Source organism: Aythya fuligula, chromosome 24 (genome assembly GCF_009819795.1).
Source record: "Aythya fuligula isolate bAytFul2 chromosome 24, bAytFul2.pri, whole genome shotgun sequence".
In the NCBI taxonomy this organism is placed as follows: Eukaryota; Metazoa; Chordata; class Aves; order Anseriformes; family Anatidae; genus Aythya; species Aythya fuligula.
The window spans coordinates 4,126,662-4,150,956 of NC_045582.1; the positions used below are offsets into that span (position 1 = coordinate 4,126,662).

General features: G+C 43.1%; 2 protein-coding genes across 2 annotated transcripts; both read left to right on the forward strand.

Annotated features, from left to right (window-relative positions):
- Positions 1–8,844: 8,844 nt before the first annotated feature.
- Positions 8,845–10,928, forward strand: LOC116498435 (olfactory receptor 4S2-like; the record flags this gene model as incomplete). Its single annotated transcript, XM_032202709.1, has 2 exons — positions 8,845–9,745; positions 10,909–10,928. Coding segments are annotated over exons 1-2 (921 nt in total), but the record flags the coding sequence as incomplete, so codon positions are not given.
- Positions 10,929–17,747: 6,819 nt separating this feature from the next.
- Positions 17,748–18,683, forward strand: LOC116498289 (olfactory receptor 1020-like). Its single transcript, XM_032202536.1, has one exon. The coding sequence runs from the start codon at positions 17,748–17,750 to the stop codon at positions 18,681–18,683; it is 936 nt and encodes a 311-aa protein (XP_032058427.1).
- The last annotated feature ends 5,612 nt before the right edge of the window (positions 18,684–24,295 follow it).

Consider the following 24,295-nt stretch of genomic DNA (forward strand, 5'->3'; position numbering starts at 1 on the left):
CACTATATTAGAAGAAAGTGATCTTCCCCTCTAGTTGCAGCGCCACTACACTGTCGATTATTATGTGCATTTAGTTTCCCTCATCTTCCAGGTACTTCCACCTGTCCTGGTAACCATCCTGGAAGTCCCCTTTCCAGCTGCCTATCTGGACCTATGCACATCCCATTGTTCTCCAGATTTGCCCACCACATACTCTTGGAACATTCATTCCCCTCTCTAACCAGTTATTGCTTTGAGCTTCAGGGAGTTTAGACTTACCTGTTTTTAAATAGCCTGTCCAACTGTATCCTTAGCCAGCTCCTCAAATGCCTTTATATTTATCTTTGTAATCTAGCTGTTTGAAAAAAATTACTGAAAAAAAATACAATACATCTACATCTACACTCCTGATACATTTATCTCATGTGAAAAATGAGGCAGCCTGGACTTGACACGCAGCTGAGGAACTTGTTCCCTGTTTTGGTAAATTGTATTATGGTTTACTTTTGTTTGGGTCAAAATAAGAAAAACCCTTCTGTGCTTATGTGCAGCCGGACCTCTAAGGAAAGCAGGTAGGAGTTGGGGCAAAGGTGAAGTGACATTCATCTGATGATTTCAGTGGGGAAGTCTGGTGTAAGGAAAAGCAGTGCAAGTCCCAGGTAGTCAGAGAGAATTGGCTGAGCTGGGCAGGTGAAGAGGTTTGTCCAGACAGTGTCCTGCTTCAGTATATTGCTTTTCCTACTTGCCCAGACCTCCTAAGAAGACACTATGGATCAACATCAGTGGGGGAATGTTGCTATCACTTTTTGCCTAATCTCAAGAGCAATGAAAAATATCCGTAAACATGAAAAAAATCATTCTTTATCAAGTGCTCATTGCAGTCTTCCTCTTTAACTACATTTCTGAAACTTCACTGATCAGTTTTGCAAGTCTTGAAGACTTAAGGAAGTTGCCAGAACAGACATGGCTTGTTAGGGTGTTCGGCATTTTAATGACCCCTATGGTGTATTTGGTGCTCAGGTACTGTGAGGAGACTGAAGAACCCTCTCCAGAAGCTAAAGACAGAGCAAATAACAAAGATTCTTGGAGAAACACACTGGCCCCACTTAGGGTCAAAATTGACAAAGTTTCCGAATGGACATATCTGACCAGATAATTGGAGACCATGATTTTAGATTGGCTAAGAGAATTGTGCAGATGGCTCTGATGCTGAGAAAAGCCTTAGCTTTTATGAAGCAGAAAGGCCAAGCCCTGAGCCCAGCCCTGGAAAGAGAGATCCTGTCCCTCATCTATGCGGAAGTGGGATGTGGGCTGTGTGATGCTGAGTGCAGGACAAAGGTATGACACCACAGGACCTGTCTGCGGGGTGGCAAGAGGCAGCAAGGCCTCAATGTCATGAGGACAATGTGTCTTCTCATAGGCCTCAGTGGCAGAGACATCACCCATAGCCAAGGTGAAAAATAACTTCATCCTGATTGACTCTCCTGTCTCTAGCTGTCTCTCTGCTCAATGGCCCTCTTCCCAGGAGCTTTATCTGTCCCAGGAGCCTGGCCCCACTTAGCAGCACAGCACCTGACCATAATCAGTCTCTGATCTCTCACACTTGGAGTCAGTGGGAGCTTTTTGATCCTATGGTTAAATGCATCACAGGACTTTGCTGGAACTAATCTTTTTGTAATTCTATAATATCACTTGCTCTGTCCCATTGGGCTCCCTTGAAGTGTCCCCAAGGCCTCAGGGCTGACAGACTCTCCTGGGGTCTGGTTTTTGAAAGCAGACTGAAATCTTCACCAACTGCTCCTCTCTGAGCAGGAAAGACAGATTTTAGAAGTGTGGTTTATAATTAAATAATAGTATAATCATTAAGGTTTGAAAAGACCTCGAAGATCATCTGCTTCAACTGCCCCCCTGCCACCAATATTATATACTAGATCATGTTCTCACATACCACAACCAAACTTTCCTTTAACACCCCAGGGACGGTGAAGGGGAAGCATACGGTAGGCGAAAGTAGCACACCTGTTAGTAGAATCTGCCTAGCAAGCGACACACAAGGCAGTTGCTTGCCAACAGCTGAGCGATGGCCATCAGGTCATGTTAGCAGTGAAGGGGAAGTGTGTGGTAGGTGAAAGCAGCGCAGTGGGGCAGGCATACTGGGGTGGTTGTGCTGGGCGCTGGCCTCCCCCCTGCAGTGGTGTGGGCATGGGTGGGTGTAGGGGGTTAGTGAGTGTAGCATTGTGAGGTGCAGAGCGTGTGTGAAAGCATGGTGGTGTTGGTGGCAGTGAAGAAAAAAAAAAAAAAGAGTTGGTATGGTGTGGGGTGTGTGGGAGGTATGCAAGGCATGTTGGGCATGTCAGGTTCAGGTGGGTGCAAAAAAGGGGGTCAAGGGGTCAGGCATCTCAGTTGGGTGGGTGGAAAAAAGGACACTGGCTTAGCGTCCTGGGTCTGGGCTCAAACCCATGACCTCAGCCTTTGCCCTGGGCCAGGTGAGAGGTAAGCATCACAAGTGCAGTGTTACAGTTGGCCCCTGGTAAGGAGGGGCACCTGCCTCAGTCCTGTCCTTGTGGTTGATTTACAACATACTCTGTGTGTTAGCTAAAACCTGCAAAATCAACATGCTTTCCCTTGTTCCCTGTCTGATGTTTTCTTTTCTTTATTCTAAGCAAATTCTTTGCATACAACACTCCTTCTTCATTCAAAGTTTTCATACAATTCTTACCAGTTTTTATTTGGTGCTTGATTTGGTTACGCTTCCAGGTTTCATATTCATCTAGTGCTTTTATACAGCACCAAAATGCACACTGTACTAAAACACAGGTTAAGAATACTAGTAAAAGCAAGATCCATATTCCTATAACCAATTGCTTAAGCCAAGAAAAGTTGGATAACCTTCAATTTGTTCTGTAATTCTCAAAAGCCCCACAAGGTGTCATCTTGAACTACCTTTTGTAAGATCTTGGTCTTTTCCCAAATATTTTTGAGATCAGTCTCAACTCGCCCTGCCTTATTTATATGCATACAGCAACTAATATTTATTAATGTGCATACTCCCCCTTGGGAGGCTAATAAAAGATCTAGTGCCTAAAACGTTCTTATTGATTTGTTCTAGTTGCTTGCCCAAAACTATAATATGTTGTCATAAATACTGGAATCCTACTTGTGTTAGATCTTCTCCTTTGTATGGCATTTGGTAAGGCCTGCAATACACTGGTTCTGGGAACACACACCATTTCCTGCCCAATATCTGGTAGCTGTATGACACTCCCATTTGCTCTAGTACCTGCCACTACAGGCCAGGGGAATTTAAACCCCCAGTCTGTTCCCTAATCCATTCACACTGGTGAAGCAGTAGCTACTATTAGCATAAAAACTGGTCAAAGAAACTCTCTAAGACTCAATTTGGAGATTTAGAAAGTGGGCATTCTTTGATTGTGTGCCAAACACACAGGGCATCAATCCACCTACTGTGCGTGCTGAATTGTTCAAGCTACAGGAGTTGCATACAGTCAAAACATACATAGTCATTAGATTTCCTAGAAATAATCAACATACTCATACTATTTCCCATATCTCATTAAAATATTCAAATGTCCCTGATATATGCGCAATTGTTTCTACTGGTTTTTCGGGGGTCTCTGGTGGCTGTCAATAGTTTTCCTCACTATGTTTGCTGCTTGAAACCAGTTCTTGTGCATGCTCAGACCATAACTTTCTTTTTTTATCTTCTTGTTTTAACTTAGGCATGCATACTAAGCTAAGTCATTTACACATCCAAAGACACGGGCATACTTTGAGTTCCTAACCTATTCTTTTCAGGCACATCCTCCAGGCCTAGGTTATGTTGCCCCCCTGACCTGTCCTGGGATACAATTCTGTACAGTCTTATGGGTAGGGATGACTAATTAGTGAGTAAGGTATCACCAGAGATACAAAGTTTCTAAACTTCCTCCTATCTAACTAAACATAGTAAAGGTTTGGCCTATCTGTTCATGAAACACTTTGGATTTGGCTCTATTATTCTATCATGGAGAGAAACGTATGTCCTGATTCAGTATCACTAGCCTCTAGACATTGCAGCCATCTCGCACACACATACCAACACTCACCCTAGTATCTGTTTTTTGGGACTCACACCATTCCCATCTCAGGATGGTTGGTGGGGATAATCTTACTGAAATAAACATTCTGACATTCCATTCTGATATTCCATCCCCACTTATCAATTAGGATTGCTGACCGGCTTGTTTCTTGTTACTGCTGTGAGGGCCCAGAGAGGACAGTCCTGGATGACCCACTTAGAGGTTGATGTTCAAAGTACCCTTGGGCTGCATTAAGGTGACATAACACCAAACAATCTATTGAAAAACTTTATTGATGACAGAAACTATTCTGGCAGAAACTGATTAAATCTTGTATTTAACAGGAGCTATTTAAACCTTGTTATTTAAAAAACAAAACAAACCAAACTAACCAACCAACCAAACAAACAAAAACAACAAGAAAAAACAAACAAACAAACACCTGAACAGCCCATAACATTGAGAGAGAGAAAGAGAGTTAAAAAGGCAGAAGTAGAGGAAAGGTCCAGATAACCAGCCCGGGTTCCAGCAACATCTCTGCTCCAGTCATTGTGTCTGTGATGATGGTGGGGGCACATGTAGCCCCTCTGAGTTGTGCTATTTATGAATTAGTCCCCACCTCCAGCTCTTGCTTTGTATGCTAATTATTCCAAGACTGTGTCCCAAGACCTTCTTGAGAGGGTGTTGGTGTGGTGGTAGGGCGTTGCTAATGCCTTTCTCCCCCAGCTACAGACCACTCATGCCAAGGTATCTCTGATGCTTATCCTAGAAAAGGAAATAGGCCCCAGGAAAGTGGTATCCCGCCGCCACAGGATCCTCTTTTCTGACAGTATCTTACCCTTTGTTAGCCTTATAACACCTTTGCTCTGACAAGTTGACAAGTGTTTGAGGTTTGTTTTTTTTTTTTTTTTTTTGGCTTTTCAATCTCTTGCAACTGCCCTTGTCATTTGTTGATCAGGTATATCTCTCTATGGTTGTGTTTATTGCTTCCTCCTTTTCTCATCATTCATTTTGTTTTCATTGAAAAGGCCCTTGACCACATACTGTTAAAGGAACAGATGTTTTGTACTTCCATATAACTTTAGAGAATTTAAAGTTACTTGTCTTACTTGTTTTCAACCCTGTTATATGAAACATAAGATTATGTCAATGTAGGGCTAACAGACACAGTATTGTTACAGCAAGTATTGTTGGAAGTTGCAGTTCTTTCACATACAACTTCAGTCAGTTATCACAGAATCACAGAATTTTTCTAGGTTGGAAGAGACCTCAAGGTCATTGAGTCTAACCTCTGACCTAACGCTAACAGTCCCCACTAAACCATTTCCCTAAGCTCTACATCTAAACGTCTTTTGAAGACTTCCAGGGATGGTGACTCCACCACTTCCCTGGGCAGCCTGTTCCAGTGCCTCACAACCCTTTCAGTGAAGAAGTTCTTCCTAACATCTAACCTAAAACTCCCCTGGCTCAACTTAAGCCCATTCCCCCTCGTCCTGTCACCAGGCACGTGGGAGAACAGGCCAACCCCCACCTCGCTACAGCCTCCCTTGAGGTACCTATAAAGAGCGATAAGGTCGCCCCTGAGCCTCCTCTTCTCCAGGCTGAACAAGCCCAGCTCCCTCAGCCGCTCCTCGTAGGACTTGTTCTCCAGGCCCCTCACCAGCTTTGTCGCCCTTCTCTGCACCCGCTCAAGCACCTCCATGTCCTTCTTGTAGCGAGGGGCCCAAAACTGAACACAGTACTCGAGGTGCGGCCTCACCAGAGCTGAGTACAGGGGGACGATCACCTCCCTAGCCCTGCTGGTCACACCGTTCCTGATACAAGCCAGGATGCCGTTGGCCTTCTTGGCCACCTGAGCACACTGCTGGCTCATATTCAGCCGACTATCCACCATCACTCCCAGGTCCTTCTCTGCCTGGCAGATCTCCAACCATTCCTCTCCCAGCCTGTAGCTCTGCTTGGGGTTATTGCGCCCCAGGTGCAGGACCCGGCACTTGGCCTTGTTGAACTTATGAATAATTGGTTCTGTAAAGGTTTGGATGACTCTTTTTTAGTAATAGCCAATATTCTAATATTATTTTGAAAAAAAAACAAAAAAACAAAAAAACACACACACACACACAAAAAAAAAACAAACACCACACATACACACAAACAAATCACAAAACCACATTATTTTGATTTAAACAAAAATATGTATTCCTCCACCAAGATCCTTGTATCAGAGCAGAATAGTTTTCTGATGTGTTGGGTTTAGTCATCAAAGCGCTCCCATGTATAGGAAGGATCCATTCACACACAAAAGCAACCCTGTAGTAGATTATTCCTTGAAAAACAATAAACTGGCAGACCATGAGCAGTCAGGTGATGACTGAGCCAGCAAACAAAACTGTCTTAGTGGTCTTACTCATCTATACTGCCAGGAGGAAGTGTGTTTTTCCCCATTACACTCTAACCTGCATCTCCTCAACCTACCGACTGACCTAACAGTATACAAAACAGCTTGTTCCTCAACCCTCTTTCACCTTGTTGTTATTTAAACATTTGATCTGAGGATCCAACACTGGATCAAGCACAGCAAAAAAAAAAATGAACACAATTGCAGTGGAAAGTACTTTACCTAGTGTTGGTGCTGAATTGTTCAAGGTACAGGGGTTATATACAATTAAAACATACATATTCATTTGATTTCAAAGAAATAGCTAACATATCCACACTTTTTCCCAGAACTCATTAAAGTATGTAAATATCCCTGACATAAGGAAATAGGCCCCAGGAAATTGGTATCCCACCTCCACAGAATCTTTTTTTTTTTTTTTTTTTTTTAATGCTGGTTGGTTTTCGGGTTCTTCCAATGTTCTTCCATAGTCAACTTAGGCATGCATACTAAGCTAAGTCATTTACACGTCCAAGGACATATGAGCTTGGACCACGAGGACCATGGTTTGGGCCAGAAAGACCATGAATTCCTCTACTAATCTTTTCAGACACATCCTCCAGGCCTGGTTCATCATTTACACATACAAAGTTTCTAAACAAAATTTCCAAAAATCCTGAAATTTCTCCATTTGCTTATGGTGGATCATAGTATAAAGCTACGGCTCAATGACTACTAATTTAAAATACATTTGCTTAAACTTTTCAGTTAAAACAGAATTCATTCCTCCTCCTTTGCCCCTTCCTTTCAGGCCTTTCCTTCACTACATCTCCATGACTCCCAGCTAAATCCTCAAGAGATCTTCATGTGGTGGATTCCCTGGGAGAGGTTTTAAAGAGTGGTACTTCATCGGTTTTGTTCTCCACCCTACTTGCTGTTGCTGGGTTATGAAAACATCATTCAGTGCACACAGGCAACATAATTGAGACAGACCATGAACACTGTTGTCACAAAAGCAGGAAATGTCAAGAAACACTTGTGATACAGGAAAGCAAGAAAATAAACTAGATGGTATTATGCAATAAAAGACACATTCTAAGCAATTTTTGGAAGCTTTTAAGATTCAATTCTATGTTCTTTAAAGAGTCTGTGTTCTGACACATTCATACCAGGGACGGCAGACACCGAGGAGATAAAATTGTATAGCACTTTCAGAAAAACTTAGATCTCTAAATACAGAAAAGGTAAGTTTTCCAGTTTGTCTGTTTTTTTTCTTTTTTTCCTTTTTTTTTTTTTTTTTCCCTTCCCTTCCCTTCCCTTCCCTTCCCTTCCCTTCCCTTCCCTTCCCTTCCCTTCCCTTCCCTTCCCTTCCCTTCCCTTCCCTTCCCTTCCCTTCCCTTCCCTTCCCTTCCCTTCCCTTCCCTTCCCTTCCCTTCCCTTCCCTTCCCTTCCATCAGTCAGATATATATTTTGTAAAAGGAATTTGGTGGTTGTGGCAGGGACCTTACCAAGAGGGATATGCAGTAAAGCTGTATTGTTAACAGGTTGTATCTTCACAATCCTTTCAAAAAAACATACACCTTTATTTTTTAGCTTAGGAATTTCCTATCTGCCATTGTTCCAGAATTCAGTTTTCCTTGATCACTTATCTCTTGATCATTCTTTTCTGAACAGCTGATTACCTAAACATGATACAAGGACTAGTGCTGTTTGCTTCCAGTTCTGCTATTGCCTGGTTTGAGCCCAGATATTTATTTTCCCCTAGGTAACTGTACTGCCATAAAGGTGTGATTATGTAATATTTTATGCTATTTTCTGGAGAAATTTGCGCTATTGCTAAATGAAAGGAGGGATGGAAAGGAGCAAAGCTTTGTTTTAACAGGTAGAAATTGATATCCTGTTGTTCTTATTGATCCTTATTTTTATTTATTTTATTTTATTTTATTTTATTTTATTTTATTTTATTTTATTTTATTTTATTTTATTTTATTTTATTTTATTTTATTTTATTTTCTTGGAGAGATATCAGAAGAAGAATATCTTTCACATAATGCAAACACAGGAAAAGTCACTAACTATCTCCACTTCTTCTCTAGACTTTACTTTGTGGGTTTGAGATTAATCATGGGATTTCTCCATTTCTGTTTCTGTTGTATGATTGATCAGCTTTTGCTTGCAGCAGAGTTTGTGATGTAAGTTTAAATTGTGACCAGAAAATTTCAAGTAGTTTTAAATTGTGACCAGATAATTTAAACCAACTTGTAAACTTAATATTAATCCTGTATATTTTTAGTCTGTATATACTTCTGATACTAATTCATTATTAATAATGAAAAAAGTGAAGAATAATGTCCTTTTCTTTCCAGGTGTATAGACTGTATATTGTATATTGCCAACCAAATGATTAACATGGAGAATGCAAGCAGTGTGAAGGAATTCATTCTTCTTGGACTTTCAGAAAATCAAGTAATTCAGAAAATATGCTTTGTTATGTTTTTGTTCTTCTATATGATTATCATGTCAGGAAATCTGCTCATTGTTGTCACTGTAATGAGCAGTCAACATCTGAAATCGCCCATGTATTTCTTCCTTTCCTACCTATCCTTTGTAGATATCTGTTACTCTTCTGTCACAGCTCCCAAAATGATTGCTGACTTCCTCATTGAAAATAAAACCATCTCCTTCGTGGGTTGCATAATGCAGCTGTTCGGGGTACATTTCTTTGGCTGCACCGAGATCTTCATCCTCACAGTGATGGCCTATGATCGTTACACTGCCATCTGCAGACCTCTCCACTACACCACTCTCATGACCAGGCGTACTTGTGACCGGATGTTGATCTGCTCATGGGTGGCAGGTTTTGTGCATTCCATGGTGCAAACGCTCCTAACCTCTTTTCTCCCCTTTTGTGGCCCCAACAAAATTGACCACTTCTTCTGTGATGTCCACCCCCTACTACAACTGGCTTGTACTGACACCTATGCTGTGGGCATCCTTGTTGTTGCCAACAGCGGAATGATAGCTCTGAGCTGTTTCTTCATCCTGGTCGTGTCCTACATTGTCATCCTGGTTTCCTTGAGAAGACAAACATCCGAAGGGCGACACAAGGCCCTCTCTACTTGTGGGTCCCACATCACTGTAGTGATTCTGTTCTTCGGGCCATGCACATTCTCCTACATACGCCCTTCCAGCAATCTGTCAGAGGACAAGAGTGTGGCAGTGTTTTACACTGTCATCACACCCATGCTGAACCCACTCATCTATACATTGAGAAATGAGGAAGTGAAGAGTGCCATAAAAAAACTGTGGAGTAAAGAAGCAGGACATGAAAAGGGAGAGGTGTAGAACAACAGTAACTTTTCAAAAGTGTCAGAGATCAAGTATCACTCACGATAGTTCCTCTTCTGAAAATTTCCCAAGAACTCCCTCTGAAAGACAAGCTGTATTTTAGCTCCTATTGTAATTAGGAAGATCTGAAGGTGTATCTTCTGATTTGAAGAACAATATAAACTGTAACAAGAAAGGATCCCTTTTCTGTTCTCTTATACTGTCACAGACCCAGGCCTAGCGTTCCTGAGCACTACCGAAACACTAGCAAATAAATAAATACTATCAAAAGTATCAAAAATGTCATCTAGACCATTACTTGGAATTCTCCCATATATAAACTTTCAGATAAACTTCATCTGCTCTGTAACCCTGGGAAGAGAAGACTACCCTAACCTGCTGCTGGTAGCAATCACATCAAAGTAGGCCCCTTTCTGCTAGCTGTAAATTCCTTTTCCTGAGAACAACATTCTGTTATTTTGAATCCATATATTAGCAATTAAAAACCTGATATTAGGTGCTAGTTATGTTATTTTCTGATGCAGGTAACAGGAGGAGAATCTTCTCCCTTCCAATTCAAAGGCATCAAGTCCTTCTTGCAGTATTTCAGGTGTCATTGACACTATCCTGTGGTGGTTTTACCTTGAGAGGGCAGCTGAAAAGCAAACCGCTTTCTCACTCCCTCTCCTCAGAAGAAGAGGGGAAGAAGAAATTATGCTGGAAAGAAAAAAAAAGAAAAAAAAAAAAAAAGGCTAGGCTCATAGGTTGAGGTAAGGATAATTTAATTAAAGGAAAAAGGAAGAGGAAAAAAGCAAGCAAAGGCCATGCTGATTTTTTTTTTTTTTTTTAAATATATTTTTTAAAAATATCGCTCTCTATTTCCCATCAATTAGCAATGTTTGCCCATGACCCATAAAGCAAGGCCACAATATACGTAGAGGTAATCTGGGAGGACACATGTCTGTAGTGGGTTTACGTGGCAAGGTTTTGGTAGCAAAGGGCTGCAGGGGTGGCTTCTGTGAGAAGAATCCAGAACCTGCCACATGTTAGATAAGGGCCGGTTTCAACAAGCTCCAAAGGGACCTGCCACTGCCCAGAGCTGAACCAGTAAGTGATGTTGATTGTGTCTCTGTGATAGCAAGAAAGGGAAAAACCTGCTGTGCAACAGCAGCCGGGAGAGTGAGGAGTGAGAAACAGCCCTGCAGGCACCAAGGTCAGTGAAGAAGGAGGGGCAGGAGGTGCTCTAGGCACTGCAGCTGAAGTTCCCCTGTAGCCTGTGGAAAGGACGATGGTGGAGCAGGCTGTCCCCCTGCAGCCCATAGCGTATCACAGTGGAGCAGGTTTCCACTCTGCAGCCTGTGGAGGAGCCCTTTCTGGAGCAGGTGACTCTGATCTGAAGGAGGCTGCGGCCTGTGGAGAACCCCTGCTAGAGCAGGTTCTGGACCAGACCTGTGGCCCATGGAGAGGAGTCCATGCAGGAGCAGGTGATCTGTCAGAAGCTGCTGCCTGTGGTGGACCCAGGCTGGAGCAGTGTGTTCCTGACGGATGGACCCTGTGGTACGGACCCATATTTGGAGTGGTTGTTTAAGACCTGCTGCCTGTGGGAAGGCCGTGCAGGATCAGTTCGGGAAGGACGGCATCCTGTGGGAGGGACCCCATGTTGGAGCAGGGGAAGAGAGGGACTGAGAAGGAGCAGCGGAGACCAGGTTCTATAGACTGACCACAAACCCCATTCCCCTGTTCCCTTGTGCCACTCAGGGGGAGGAGGTGGAAGAAGGTGGATGGGGGGGTTGAATGTGTGTAGGTTTTTTTAATTAATTAATTAATTAATTAAATTTATTTATTTATTTATTTCTCACTTCTCTAGCTAGTTAGTAATAGGTAATAAATTTCCTTAATTTCCCTATGTTGAACCTGTTTTACCCGTCATGGAAATTATTAAGTGATCTTCCTGTCCTCAACCCTTGAGCCCTTTTCATTGTATTTTTTCCCCCTTTCCCTTTGAGAAAGGGGAGTGAGAAAGTAGTTGTGGTGGGGCTTGGTTGCCCAGCTGAGTAAAACCACTACAACATCTTCAGAGCCCCTCCTCCCCCCTCCCACCCACCTTACCCTTTCCCACTTTTTTTTTGCTGAGTGTGACCTCACATGGTATGGAATATCCCTTTGGTTGGTTGAAGTCACCTGCCCTCCCTATGTCCCCTCCTCACCTCTTGCCCATCCCCAGTCTGCTGGCTCTCGGGGGGTTTTGGAGGGAGTCCTGATGCTGTGCCAGCCTTGCTCAGCAACAAACAAAACACTGGCGTGATACCAATGCTGTTCTAGCTATAAGTGCAGAGCACAACACTATATGGGCTGCTGCAGGGAAAGTTAATTCCATCCCAGCCAGACCCTGTACAAACCCTTATTCCATAGCATTTGTGTCACACTCAGGTTCCATGTATTTCAGTATTCTCATCACCACCGTTCCCTGTCCTTTAACAGATATATATACAGGTACTTCTTTTCATTTGATAGGCCTCTCCCAAAATGTTCATAAGAACTGTTGATGATTTAGGTTTCATCTGTGAAAGTGGTCACTCAAGACAGGCAGAGTAGGATTTCTGGACACCAGCAGCAGCTTAGCTTCAGTCGCTGCACTTGCCCAGTTCCTCGTGAAGTTGACCTGTCATTGGTTCTGCAGTGTCTTCCTACAACACGTAATTTAGATTACAGATTATTATTTTTTTTTATTATTTTTTTTTTCCCAAGCTTAAATCTCCTTGAGTCACACACTTGATACTCCCATCCTTTTGCATCACCCACCACAAGTAGTCCATTTTTGGGGTGAAGACAATCCCACAAGTGGATTTGCCTCTTCCCTTGGGAGCAACCCACACTGACGTCCCCAGTCACTTCCCTACATGCACTATGTGCACTACTTTAGCTCCTCCCACAGCATGTAGGGGTTTTGTTTCAGCAGGACCAGGATGGTTGTCAGATCCCCTGGTGTTCACTAGCCCAGTGGCTTCTGGTAAATTAATGTTTCAGTGTTTCCATGTCTCAGCTCCTAATGCTTATTACATGATCTTTAACGGCCCATTGTATGTCTCAACCTTTCCAGAGGCTTGTGGGTGATAGGGGATGTGATACACCCACTCAGTGCTATGCCTCTTGGCCCAGGAGGTGACAAGATTGTTTTGGAAGTGACTCCCACTGTCTGATTCAATTCTCTCTTGTGTACCATGATGCCACAGAACTTTCCTTTCCAGGTCAAAGATAGTGTTTCAGACAGTGGCATGGTCTACTGGGTTTGTTTCCAGCCACCCAGTAGTTATGAAATGACAGAACCCCAAAATGGCCAAGGTTGGAAGGGACCACTGAAGATCATCCACCCCTCTGCTGTACAGCATCACCTAGAGGATGTTGCACAGAATGGCATCCAGGTGAGTTTTGTATATCCCCTGAGAGGGAGACTCCACAACCTCTCTGGGCAACCTGTTCCAGTGCTCTGTCATCCTCACAGTAAAGTGCCCTCTCATATTCAGCTGAAACTTCCTGTGCTTCAGTTTGTGCCCATTGCCTCTCGTCCTGTTGCTGGTCACAACTGAAAAGAGCCTGGTTCCATTGTCTTGACACCCTCCTTTCACATATTTATATGCATCAATGAGATCTCCCCTCAGTCTTCTCTTTTCCAGGCTAAACAGGTCCAGTTCTCTCTGCCTGTCCTTGTACAACAGGTGCTCCAGTCCTCTAATCATCTTTGTAGTCCTCCTCTGGACTTGCTCCAGTAGTTGCTTCTACCATGGTGAGAGTTTACCAGGCATCACCATATCGAACTCCTAGCCACCGCCCCCTATTCCAGGGAGACATGGCTCTCTTGATCACAGCACAGGTTTCACATTTATGGGTGACCTGTGTGATGGCCTCAATGGTCAGGTCCACCCCTCAATCACAAGCCCATCTGTATGTGGCTTCCCTCCCCAGATGTCCTGATATTTCATAGGCCCATCAAGCTACAAACAGCTCACCCTTATGTCCGCAGTCCAGGTCCACCTGAGGCAATTCAATTGTCAAAGCTCGGTCCACCTGTCTATTATTCTGATGCTCTTATGAGGTTCAACAAGGCCAAATGCAAGGTCCTACATCTTGGCCAGAGCAATCCCAAGCACAAATACAGGATGGGTGGAAAATGGACTGAAGGCAGCCCTGATGAGAAGGACGTGTGGGTACTGGCTGACAGGAAGCTTGACATGAGCTGGCAATGCACACTTGTAGCACAAAAAGCCAACCATATCCTGGGCTGCATCAAAAGAAGCATGGCCAGAAGGTGGGTGGTAGGCAATTCTCTGCCTCTACTCTGTTCTCTTGAGATCCCATCTGAAGTGCTGTGTTCAGATCCACTCAGTCCAGTAAATCTAGTTGTCACTTTCCTCTTACCTATTGTCCTATTACTCTTTGACAGGTATAGGCTAGGCCCCAGCACAGTGCAGCAAGCTGGAGTTCTCTGGCATTGCCAGGATCAGGACACACATCTTTCAAGCATTCTGTCAGTTTTTCAGGATTTCGCACTTGTTCAGGGGTAAAGTTCAAAATCATCAGAAGAGACAACCATGACAGGTACTTGCCCATATCCTCCCACACACCTTGCTGCCCACCACCACACTTTTTTTGGGGCAGATTCCAGCATGGCATTCTTAAGTGATTGTTTAATCTTAGGAAAAAAAAACAAAAAAAAGAAAAGAAAAAAAAGAGAGAAACGCATTCCTGAAACCTAGCAATAGGAGTATTTTGGTTACCCATAGATGCTAGAAAAACTCAAAAGGTGCTTTAATTACCCCAAAGGGAAAGAAGGATATACCATTCCTGATATCATTTACAAACTGACTTCCCCTTTTCCCCCTGCCTTTCCTCTTTCCCTTTTTCCACCTTTTATTGCTGAGTGTGTCATAATATAGTATGTATATCATGTATGGTATATGGTATATAGTATGTATAGTATGTACAGTATGTAGTATATATATCATGTGGAGTAGAGTAGAGTAGAGTACAGTACAGTACAGATATAGTAATATCTCTTTGGTCGGTTTAGGTCAGTTGCCCTGGCGATGTCCCCTCTTCACCTTTGCCCACCCCTAGCCTACTGGCTTCTGGGGGAGTCAGAGGGAGTCTTGCTGATGTGCCAACATTGCTCCACAACAGACAAAACATTGGTGTGATAAGAGGGCTGTTCTAGCTCCAAGTGCAGAGCACAGCACTATATGGGCCGCTGCAGGGAGAGTTAACTCCATCTCAGCCAGACCCAGTAAGGAATCATATAGGAAAGGAACTCAAGTAGGACAGGGAAGGACAAGAGAACTGCTTGAGAGTCCAGCACAGAGCCACAAGGATGATTAAGGGAGTGGAGCATCTCCCTTATGAGGAAAGGCTGAGGGAGCTGGGTCTCTTTAGCTTGGAGAAGAGAAGACTGAGGGGTGACCTTATTAATGTTTATAAATATGTAATGGATGAGTGTCAGGAGGATAGAGCAAGGCTCTTCTCAGTAACACCTAACGATATAACAAGGAGCAATGGATGCAAGCTGGAATATAGGAAGCTTAAAATATGAGAAGAAACTTTTTGATGGTGAGGGTGACAGACCACTGGAACAGGCTGCCCAGCGTGGGTTGTGGAATCTCCTCTAGAGACATTCAAAACCTGCCTGGATGTGTTCTTCTGTGACTTGATCTAGGTGTTCCTGCTCTAGTAGGGGGGTTGGACTAGATGATCTTTCAAGGTCACTTCCAATCCCTAACATTCTGTGATTCTGAAAAAAAAAAAAAAGGAAAAAGAAAATTATTCTCCTTAAAACTGATGCGAATAAAGTGCATATGTCTAATTGCAGGAAAGGTGGCTCCACGGGGAGCCCACAGAACATTTTAATGGTCCCGTTGTGCCTAGTCTACTGTGTCTTGGATTCAGAGACTCTGTGGCCAACCAGAAATTCAACAACCAAACAGAGCACAAGTATATGAATGTGCATGTAAGCTGCTAAAATACCTCCTTTTTGATAAGGAACAAGAGATTTTCTTCTCCTGCAGGTACACTTTCTCTTTGTATCTATACAGATACAGTATATTTTTCATTCTAGTTTGAGAGAATGTAAATCCCATAGTGTCAGGAGTCAATAAAGACTATGCATCTTGCATTCAAATCTGCATTAGCTGAATTTCCTTTTTCTTTTACAGGACAGTCCACTGACATGAGAAGAAACACCAGTACACCCAAGCATGCTACAGTGTTTGTAGCAAGGTAAGAACAGGCTTGGAAATAAGAGTTTTGTGATGAACACAAATGCCTAAACATATTTTATACTTTTTTATTATTATTATTATTTTTTTTGTGGGTTGATTCCCCCATATCCATTCCTTACAGTATAGCAATATGAGTATTCTTGAAAAAAACTATATATATATTTTAAATTTATTTATTTTTTCAAATTGTGGGAGCTGAGTTTACTAGCTTTCTCATTTTGATGAGTTTCTCTTTGACATGAGAACACACTCTTTAATTCAAGACAACAATTTGGGGGCAGGGGGTAAGACAGAGCAAGTCATTTTCATTTTAATTGCAATGGGAAAATTTAGGTTAATCTCACGGAGAATACTAACTATCATGTTTATGAGATCATACTTATGTTTTTGAGAAGAAAGGCCGAGAGAGCAGAGGATGTTCAGCCTGAAAAAGAGAAGACTGTGGGGTGACCTTATTGCAGCTTTTCAATACTTCAATAGGGTTTATAAAAAGGTGGAGAGAACTTTTTGCTCAGGCAGACAATAAGAGGACAAAGGGAAATGGTTTTGAACAAGAAGAGGGGAGATTTATATTAGATGTTAGGTGGAATAGCTCCACTCAGAGGGTGATGAGACACTAGAACAGGTTACCAAAGAGGTTGTGGATGGAGGTGTTCAAGACCAGGTCGGATGGCAACTCTGGGCAACCTGATCTAGTGGGTGGCATCCCTGCCATGGCAAGGGGATGGGAACTGGATGATCTTTAAGATCTCTTCCAAGTCAAGCCGTTCTATGATAACATTCTATAAAGAAGCAAAATTAGTAGGGATCATGGGCAATCTATTGGAGAGTTTAAAGAACAAATCAGACAAATATTTTCATAAGTTACATCAACAGAGTTCATTCTTCCTTGGAAAAGTGAAATGGACAAGATCAGTTCTTCCAAGGTCTCTACTTAATTTTTTATTCCTGGGCTTATTTCTAGCCTTCAGAAAGCGAATGTGCTCAAGAAGTCAAATGATTATAATTCTCATGTTATTCTTGAGTTTTTGAAAATAATAGCAGAGCAGAAGTTCTGCTCCCTTTCAAGCTGAAATGCCATTAATATTTATAGGTGAGCTATTCCAAACCCTTAGCTTTGGCTTTCTGCTTACCATAATTGACCTGAAATTTTGACATAATTATAAGGTGTATATGTCTGACCCCATTTCTTTTGATAGATTTTCCTAGTTTAGCATGTGTTTGACTTTTATATATTATATATCATGTTATAAAAGTTATTTATATATAACTTTGTACATTGTTATGTACAAAGTTAATTATCCATATGGGAAAAATGAGTATTTAAAGAGCATCCTGCAAATCATGTTTGAGTAAACATCTAAATTATGTGAGGTGAAACATATACTATGGGGTTAATGTTAGCTGTGCAGATTACTCATTTACACATTAAATTAAGCATTTGTGGAGGAAGAGGTAGTGAGATCTGCAGTAGTAAGTGTGATTTGTTAACCTGTGCTCATTCAGAGTACACTGAAATAATACAAGGCTTTGAAATGCAGGAAATGAAAATGAGATAATTTGAGTTCAGAACTTAAAAAATGTAAATAGGAAGACTGGCAAAGTTATATCTTTACCTTACATCAGCGCCTGACTCCAGCCAGTTTGATGTATTGATGGGCATTTACCTTTTTTTTTTTTTTTCAGCATAACTCTGTCTTTTCCTATCAATGATAGATGGCAGAAGGGAATCACACCGTGGTGACTAAGTTCATCTTATTGGGATTCACCGACAACCTGAAGTTACAGGTTCTTCTCTTCACAGTGTTTCTACTTATCTATCTGTTGACCGTAGTGGGAAATCTGGGGCTGATTGTGCTCATCCAAATCAACTCCAAGCTCCACACCCCCATGTACTTCTTCATCAGCAACCTTTCTTTCTTAGATGTCAGCTACTCCACCATCATTATACCCAGTACACTCATGACCCTTGTGGCTGAGACAAAAGTCATATCATACACAACATGCACAGCTCAGCTCTTCCTGTTCTGCATCGCAGTGACAGGCGAGTGCTACCTCCTGGCGGTGATGGCATATGACCGATTTATAGCCATCTGCAACCCCTTGCTCTACCCTGTCATTATGTCTAGGAGGTTCTGCATCCTCCTCGTGTGCATGTCCTACTTCATGAGTTGTGTGAATGCAACCATTCAGACTTTATTTATATTCCACCTGTCCTTCTGCAATTCCATCATCGATCATTTCTTCTGTGATGTGCCCCCCATCCTGAAGCTCTCCTGCTCTGATACTTACATCACTGACTTGGTACATTTCACCTGTGCTACCGTGCTTATCATCTCAACCATCCTTCTTATTCTCATCTCCTATATCTGCATTGGGATTACAATCTACAAGTTGAAATCTGCCAAAGGCAGATGCAAAGCCTTCTCCACGTGTGCTTCCCATCTGACTGTTGTTGCCATCTTCTATGGGACAGGCTCCTTCATGTACTTACGGCCCAGTTCAAAATACTCTATGGAGTATGACAAGATCATCTCTGTGTTTTATACCCTGGCAATACCCATGCTGAACCCTGTAATTTACAGCTTGAGGAACAAGGAGGTCAAAGAAGCCCTTCGAAGAACAGTAACAAGTCTATATTGCTCTCTGTGAGTACTACAGAGATTCAGGAGTCCAAGTGGGAGTGAGAGAACCTGAGAACTGTCAAAACAGAATAATTAAATATGCAATAGTTTGGTTCCTGTCTGACAAAGAGAAAGGAAACGGGAATAGTACCTTAGACATTTTTTTGCCATACCTGCATGATGTGAGAGAGTAGGCAGCCCCCCTTTGCCATTGCAGGGCTTCTTATTTACACCCTCCTAACCCCCCCTCCCTCCCCCTCCCTGAGGGATGTGTCACTGAGTAGTCTGAAGGAACTAACTTTTCAGATGGTGACAGTCACTATTTCAATAGCAATAGGCTCTGTAACATAGTAGTGCCTTACATCTGATCTCATGTTGTGACCTCTGCAACTATAGACAGTGTAAGACAAGTCTACTGGGTATATTCATAGGCATTTTTATTCTCTGCACCCCATCCCCCACCCCCATTTGGAAGACAAAGATAGTAGAATAGATTTCTCAGCAAACTTGCTAAGGATAAATTCAACTCCTGCATCCTGATCATTGATAACAATGTTGAACAGGACAGGCCCTAGAACTGAGCCCTGAGGAACACTGTTAATGACTGCCCACCAGCCAGATGTAGCCCCCATTCACTATGACCCTTTGAGGTCATAGTGAATGGTCATCTACTGATGAGCCAGTTCATTATCCAGTGTAGACTGAACCTCTTCAACACACATTTGGACAATTTGTCCAGAAGGATTGTCCTGGTTTCAGTTAGAACAGAATTAATTTTCTTCCTAGTAGCTGGTGGAATGCTGTGTTTTGGCTTAGGATGAGAAGAGTGCTGATAACACCCCGATGTTTTAATTGTTGCAGAGCAGTGCTTATACCAAGCCAAGGACACCTCAGACTTTTGCTCTGTCCTGCCAACAGGCAGGCTGGGGGTGCAGTAAGAGCTGGGAGGGGACAGACCCAGGACAGGTGACCCGAACTAGCCAAAGGGGTATTCCATACCATCTGACGTCATGCTAAACAATATATAGGGGTGGCTAGCCGGGGGGAGGGGGCCGGACTGCTCAGGGTTAAGCTGGGCATCGGTCAGCGGGTGGTGAGCAATTGCATTGTGCATCACTTGTTTGTACATATTATTATTAGTAGTACTATTATCATCATTGTATTATTATTATTATTATTATTATTATTATTATTTTCCTGTCTTATTAAACTGTCTTTATCTCAACTCACGGGCTTCACTTTCCATTTCTCTCCCCCGTCCCAGAGAGGGAGGGGGGAGGGTGAGCGAACGGCTGCGTGGTGTTTAGCTGCCAGCCGGGTTAAACCACGACAAGGATCCTGTGAGGGATGGTATTTAAGGCCTTACTAAAACCCAGAAATATTATATCCATTGTCTTCCCTTCACTCCACTCACAAAGAAAGTGACCTTATCATACAAGGAGATCAAGTTATTAAGGCAGGACTTTCCTTTCATAAATCCACGTTGACTATGCCTGGTAATTGCTTTGTTCATTAACTGCCTTTCTGTATACCCCATTAGAATCTTCTCAATTTATCTGCTAGGTACTGAGGTTGGACTGACACGTCTGTAGTTTTCTAGGTCTTCTCTCATGCTCTTTTTGAAAATGGGTGTAACATTGACTATCTTCCAGTCAGAAGGAACCACCCCAACACTAGTCAACACTATTCAGCACCCTTAATGGGAAGAGAAGGTCTCTGGATCTCATCCCACCTCCAAAACATGTTCTGTTGATAATCCAACTCTGGATACAGACATTGTGGCTAAATCAGAGAGCCAGCCATTGATGCTCAGTTGTCCCTGTAGTCAAAAAGAAACATAGAATCACAGCATCATAGAATGGTTTGGGTTAGAAGGGACCATAAAGATCATCTAATTCCAACCCCCTGCAACAGGCAGAGACACATTCCACTAGACCAGGTTGCTCAAAGTCCCGTACAATCACAGAATCACAGAATTGTCTAGGTTGGAAGAGACCTCCAAGATCAACTAGTCCAAACCTCTGACCTAACACTAACAAGTCCTCCACTAAACCATATCACTAGCCTCTACATCTAAATGTCTTTTAAAGACCTCCAGGGATGGTGACTCCACCACTTCCCGGGGCAGCCCATTCCAATGCCTAACAACCCTTTCGGTAAAGAAGTTCTTCCTAATATCCAGCCTAAAACACCCCTGGCACAACTTTAGCCCATTACCCCTCATCCTGTTGCCAGGCACATGGGAGAATAGACTGACCCCTACCTCACTACCTCCTTTAATGTACATATAAAGAGCAATAAGGTCACCCCTGACACTCCTTTTCTCCAGGCTGAACAAGCCCAGCTCCCTCATCTGCTCCTCATAGGACTTGTTCTCCAGACCTCCCACCAACTTTGTCACCCTTCCCTGGACTCACTCCATGTCCTTCTTGTAGCAAGGGGTCCAAAACTGAACACAGTACTGGAGGTGCAGCCTCACCAGAACCGAGTACAGGGAGACAATCACTTCCCTAGACCTGCTGGCTACACTGCTTCTTATACAAGCCAGGATGCTGTTGGCCTTCTTGGCCACCTGAGCACACTGCTGGCTCATATTCAGCCAACTGTGAAACAATACTCCCAGGTCCTTCTCTGCCAGGCAGCTTTCCAACTACTCATCTCCCAGTCTGTAGCTCTGCTTGGGGTTATTGCGCCCCAAGTGCAGGACCTGGCACTTGGCCTTATTGAACTTCATGCAGTTGACCTCAGCCCATCAGTCCAGCCTATCCAGATTGATCAATCTGCCCTTTGGTTGTATCTGTGCCCTATGGTGTGACTATTTAACACAAGTGCTAAGGGGAGGAAGACTGCGCAACCTGATTCCTTTTTATATTGGCAAAGATCTAAATCCTGGAAAATTAGAGACCAAAAGACAGTGGTCACGCAATCCTATAAACAGTGATCCCAAACAAGAACTCTTTGAGCTCTCCAGGGTCTGCAGCGGGCTGCACCCTTGATCTCCCCCTGAGCTGGGCTGCTTGTCAGGGGATGTACATCTCACGGCTAACTGAGGAACAAGCTCATCTACCAACAAAGGAGTAGTGTGAGTAATTCACACTAGCAGGTATTTTGGAAGCACGTGACTTCCATTCCCCTTACCCCTGGTCTCAGGTGAACCTTGTCATTCATGAGTCTTTAAATAAATTGTTGTTTCTATTGTAGCAATTTTCTTTAGATCATTCTGTTAATTGACTAATAGATACTGATTAAGTGCTGTTAAAATCATATAATTTTGTTATCTGCTATAAAGATATAGAATAAATCCTTACTTGCTGCTGCATTAGAGTTGCATAAATTTAATTCTGCAATACTCATGTATGGTGGCAAATGCCCTTTGGGAATGGTTACAGCAATGGAAGTAGAGTAACTGTCAGTGCTAAGGCAAACCCATCTGGGCTGCCACATTGTGGCAAGATATTGCTGCCCAGGTAGAAAAGCTGGTTGTAGAAGTATGCCTTCTAAATGCTAATATACCCAAGAGTAGTGCCACTGAAGAACACCAAAACAACCAGCAGGTGAATCAGGCTGCTAAGATTGAAGAAGCTCAGGTGGATCTGGACTGGCAATTTAAGGGGAAGTTATTTATAGCTCAGTGGGTCCATGACACCTGAGAATATCAAGGAAGAGATGCAACATATAAATGGACTTGTGATCAAGAGGTGGACTTGATCTTGGACACTATTGTACAGGTGATCCATGAATGAAAAACATGTGCAAGAAGGACATGGAGGTGCTCAAGAGAGTCCAGAGAAGGGCAACGAATAGGTGAGGGGTCTGGAGGACAAGTCTTACGAGGAGCAGATGAGGGAGCTGGGTTTGTTCAGCCTGGAGAAAAGGAGGCTCAGGGGTGACCTTATCGCACTCTATAGGTACCTTAAAGGAGGCTGTAGCGAGGTGGGGGTTGGTCTGTTCTCCCATATGCCTGGTGACAGGACGAGGGATAATGGGCTAAAGTTGTGCCAGGGGTGTTTTAGGCTGGATATTAGGAAGAACTTCTTTACCGAAAGGGTTGTTAGGCATTGGAATGGGCTGCCCCGGGAAGTGGTGGAGTCACCATCCCTGGAGGTCTTTAAAAGACATTTAGATGTAGAGGCTAGTGATATGGTTTAGTGGAGGACTTGTTAGTGTTAGGTCAGAGGTTTGGACTAGTTGATCTTGGAGGTCTCTTCCAACCTAAATGATTCTGTGTGATTCTTTTCTTTCCTTTCTGTTCCATTCTTTTTTTTTTTTTTGTTCTTTTTTTTTTTTTTTCTTCTTTAATTAAACTTCCCACATCTCAACTCATGCCTTCTTTCACACTTCTTTTCGATTTTCTCCCCCATTCCACTGAGGGGGTGGAGGAGTGAGTGAATGGCTACACGGCATTTAGCTGTCTGCTGGGATAAAACACAACAATTGGACAGTTACTCATGGAGCCTGTGGCAGAAGTCCATGCTCTGGCTGAGGCTTGGGCTTTTCATGCCTTTTATCCTCCTAAACCAGGGCAACTGCAGGGTGTGAGGACACTCATTGGATGACTTGATGTGGAATCCTGTTAGTTTTATACTACCAAAGGAGAAAATATTCTGTAAATATTATGTTTTCACCAGACATAGTTGCCGTTGTTGGGAGAAGTAATGAAACTGCTCAGGAAATAAAGCTGTGGTGGCTTTACCTTGCTACTCATCTGAAATCCACCACAACTGCTCTCTCACTCCCCTTCCTTACAAGAAGAGGGGAAGAAGATAGTATGCTGGAAAGGAAAACAAACAAACAAACAAACAAAAAACACACAACAAAAACAACAACTCAGGAATTGAGATAAGGATAATTTCCTTAAAGGGAAAAGGAAGAGGGGAAAAGCAAACAAACAGAATCATAGAATATAGAATAGAATCATAGAATATCCTGAGTTGGAAGGGACCCTTAAGGATCATCAAGTCCAACTCTTGACACCGCACAGGTCTACCCAAAAGTTCAGACCATGTGCCTAAGTTCACAGTCCAATCTCTTCTTAAATTCAGACAGGCTCGGTGCAGTAACCACTTCCCTGGGGAGCAAAGAAAACAAGCAAAAGCCATGTGGAAGTACAAAGAGGAAAGAAATGATTCTCTACTTCCCATCAATAAGCTGTACTTGACAATGTTCCTGAAGTCAGGCCTCAGTACATGTAGCCGTTGTTTGGAAGGACAGACATTTTCATAATGAGGACCCCTCCTCATCCCTCCTTCCCCTTTCCCATCTTTCATTGCAGAGTGTGACATCATATGGTCATTTGTTTGGTTGGTTTATGTCAGCTGCCCTGGGGATGTCCCCTGCTCACCTCTTGCCCACTTCCAGCCTGCTGGCTCTTGGGGGAGGTGGGGGTTGGAGCAAGTCCTGATGCTGTGCCAGTATTGCTTGGCAATAGTCACAACACTGGTGTGACACCAATGCTGTTCTAGCTACAAGTGCAGAGCACAACACTATAAGGGCTGCTGCAGGGAAAGTTAACTCCATTCCATCCAGACCCAGTACAAAAGCTCAGCTCCATCAAGCTTTCTGTATTTTCATCTTTTTTTCCTGGGCTGGCCCTGATAAATAGCTTTCTTTTCAGCCTTCAGATGATGCACTGTCAGCCAG

Excerpts from the sequence above, each read along its gene's own strand:
- LOC116498289 (XM_032202536.1), top strand. The coding sequence starts at position 17,748 with ATGGCAGAAGGGAATCACACCGTGGTGACTAAGTTCATCTTATTGGGA.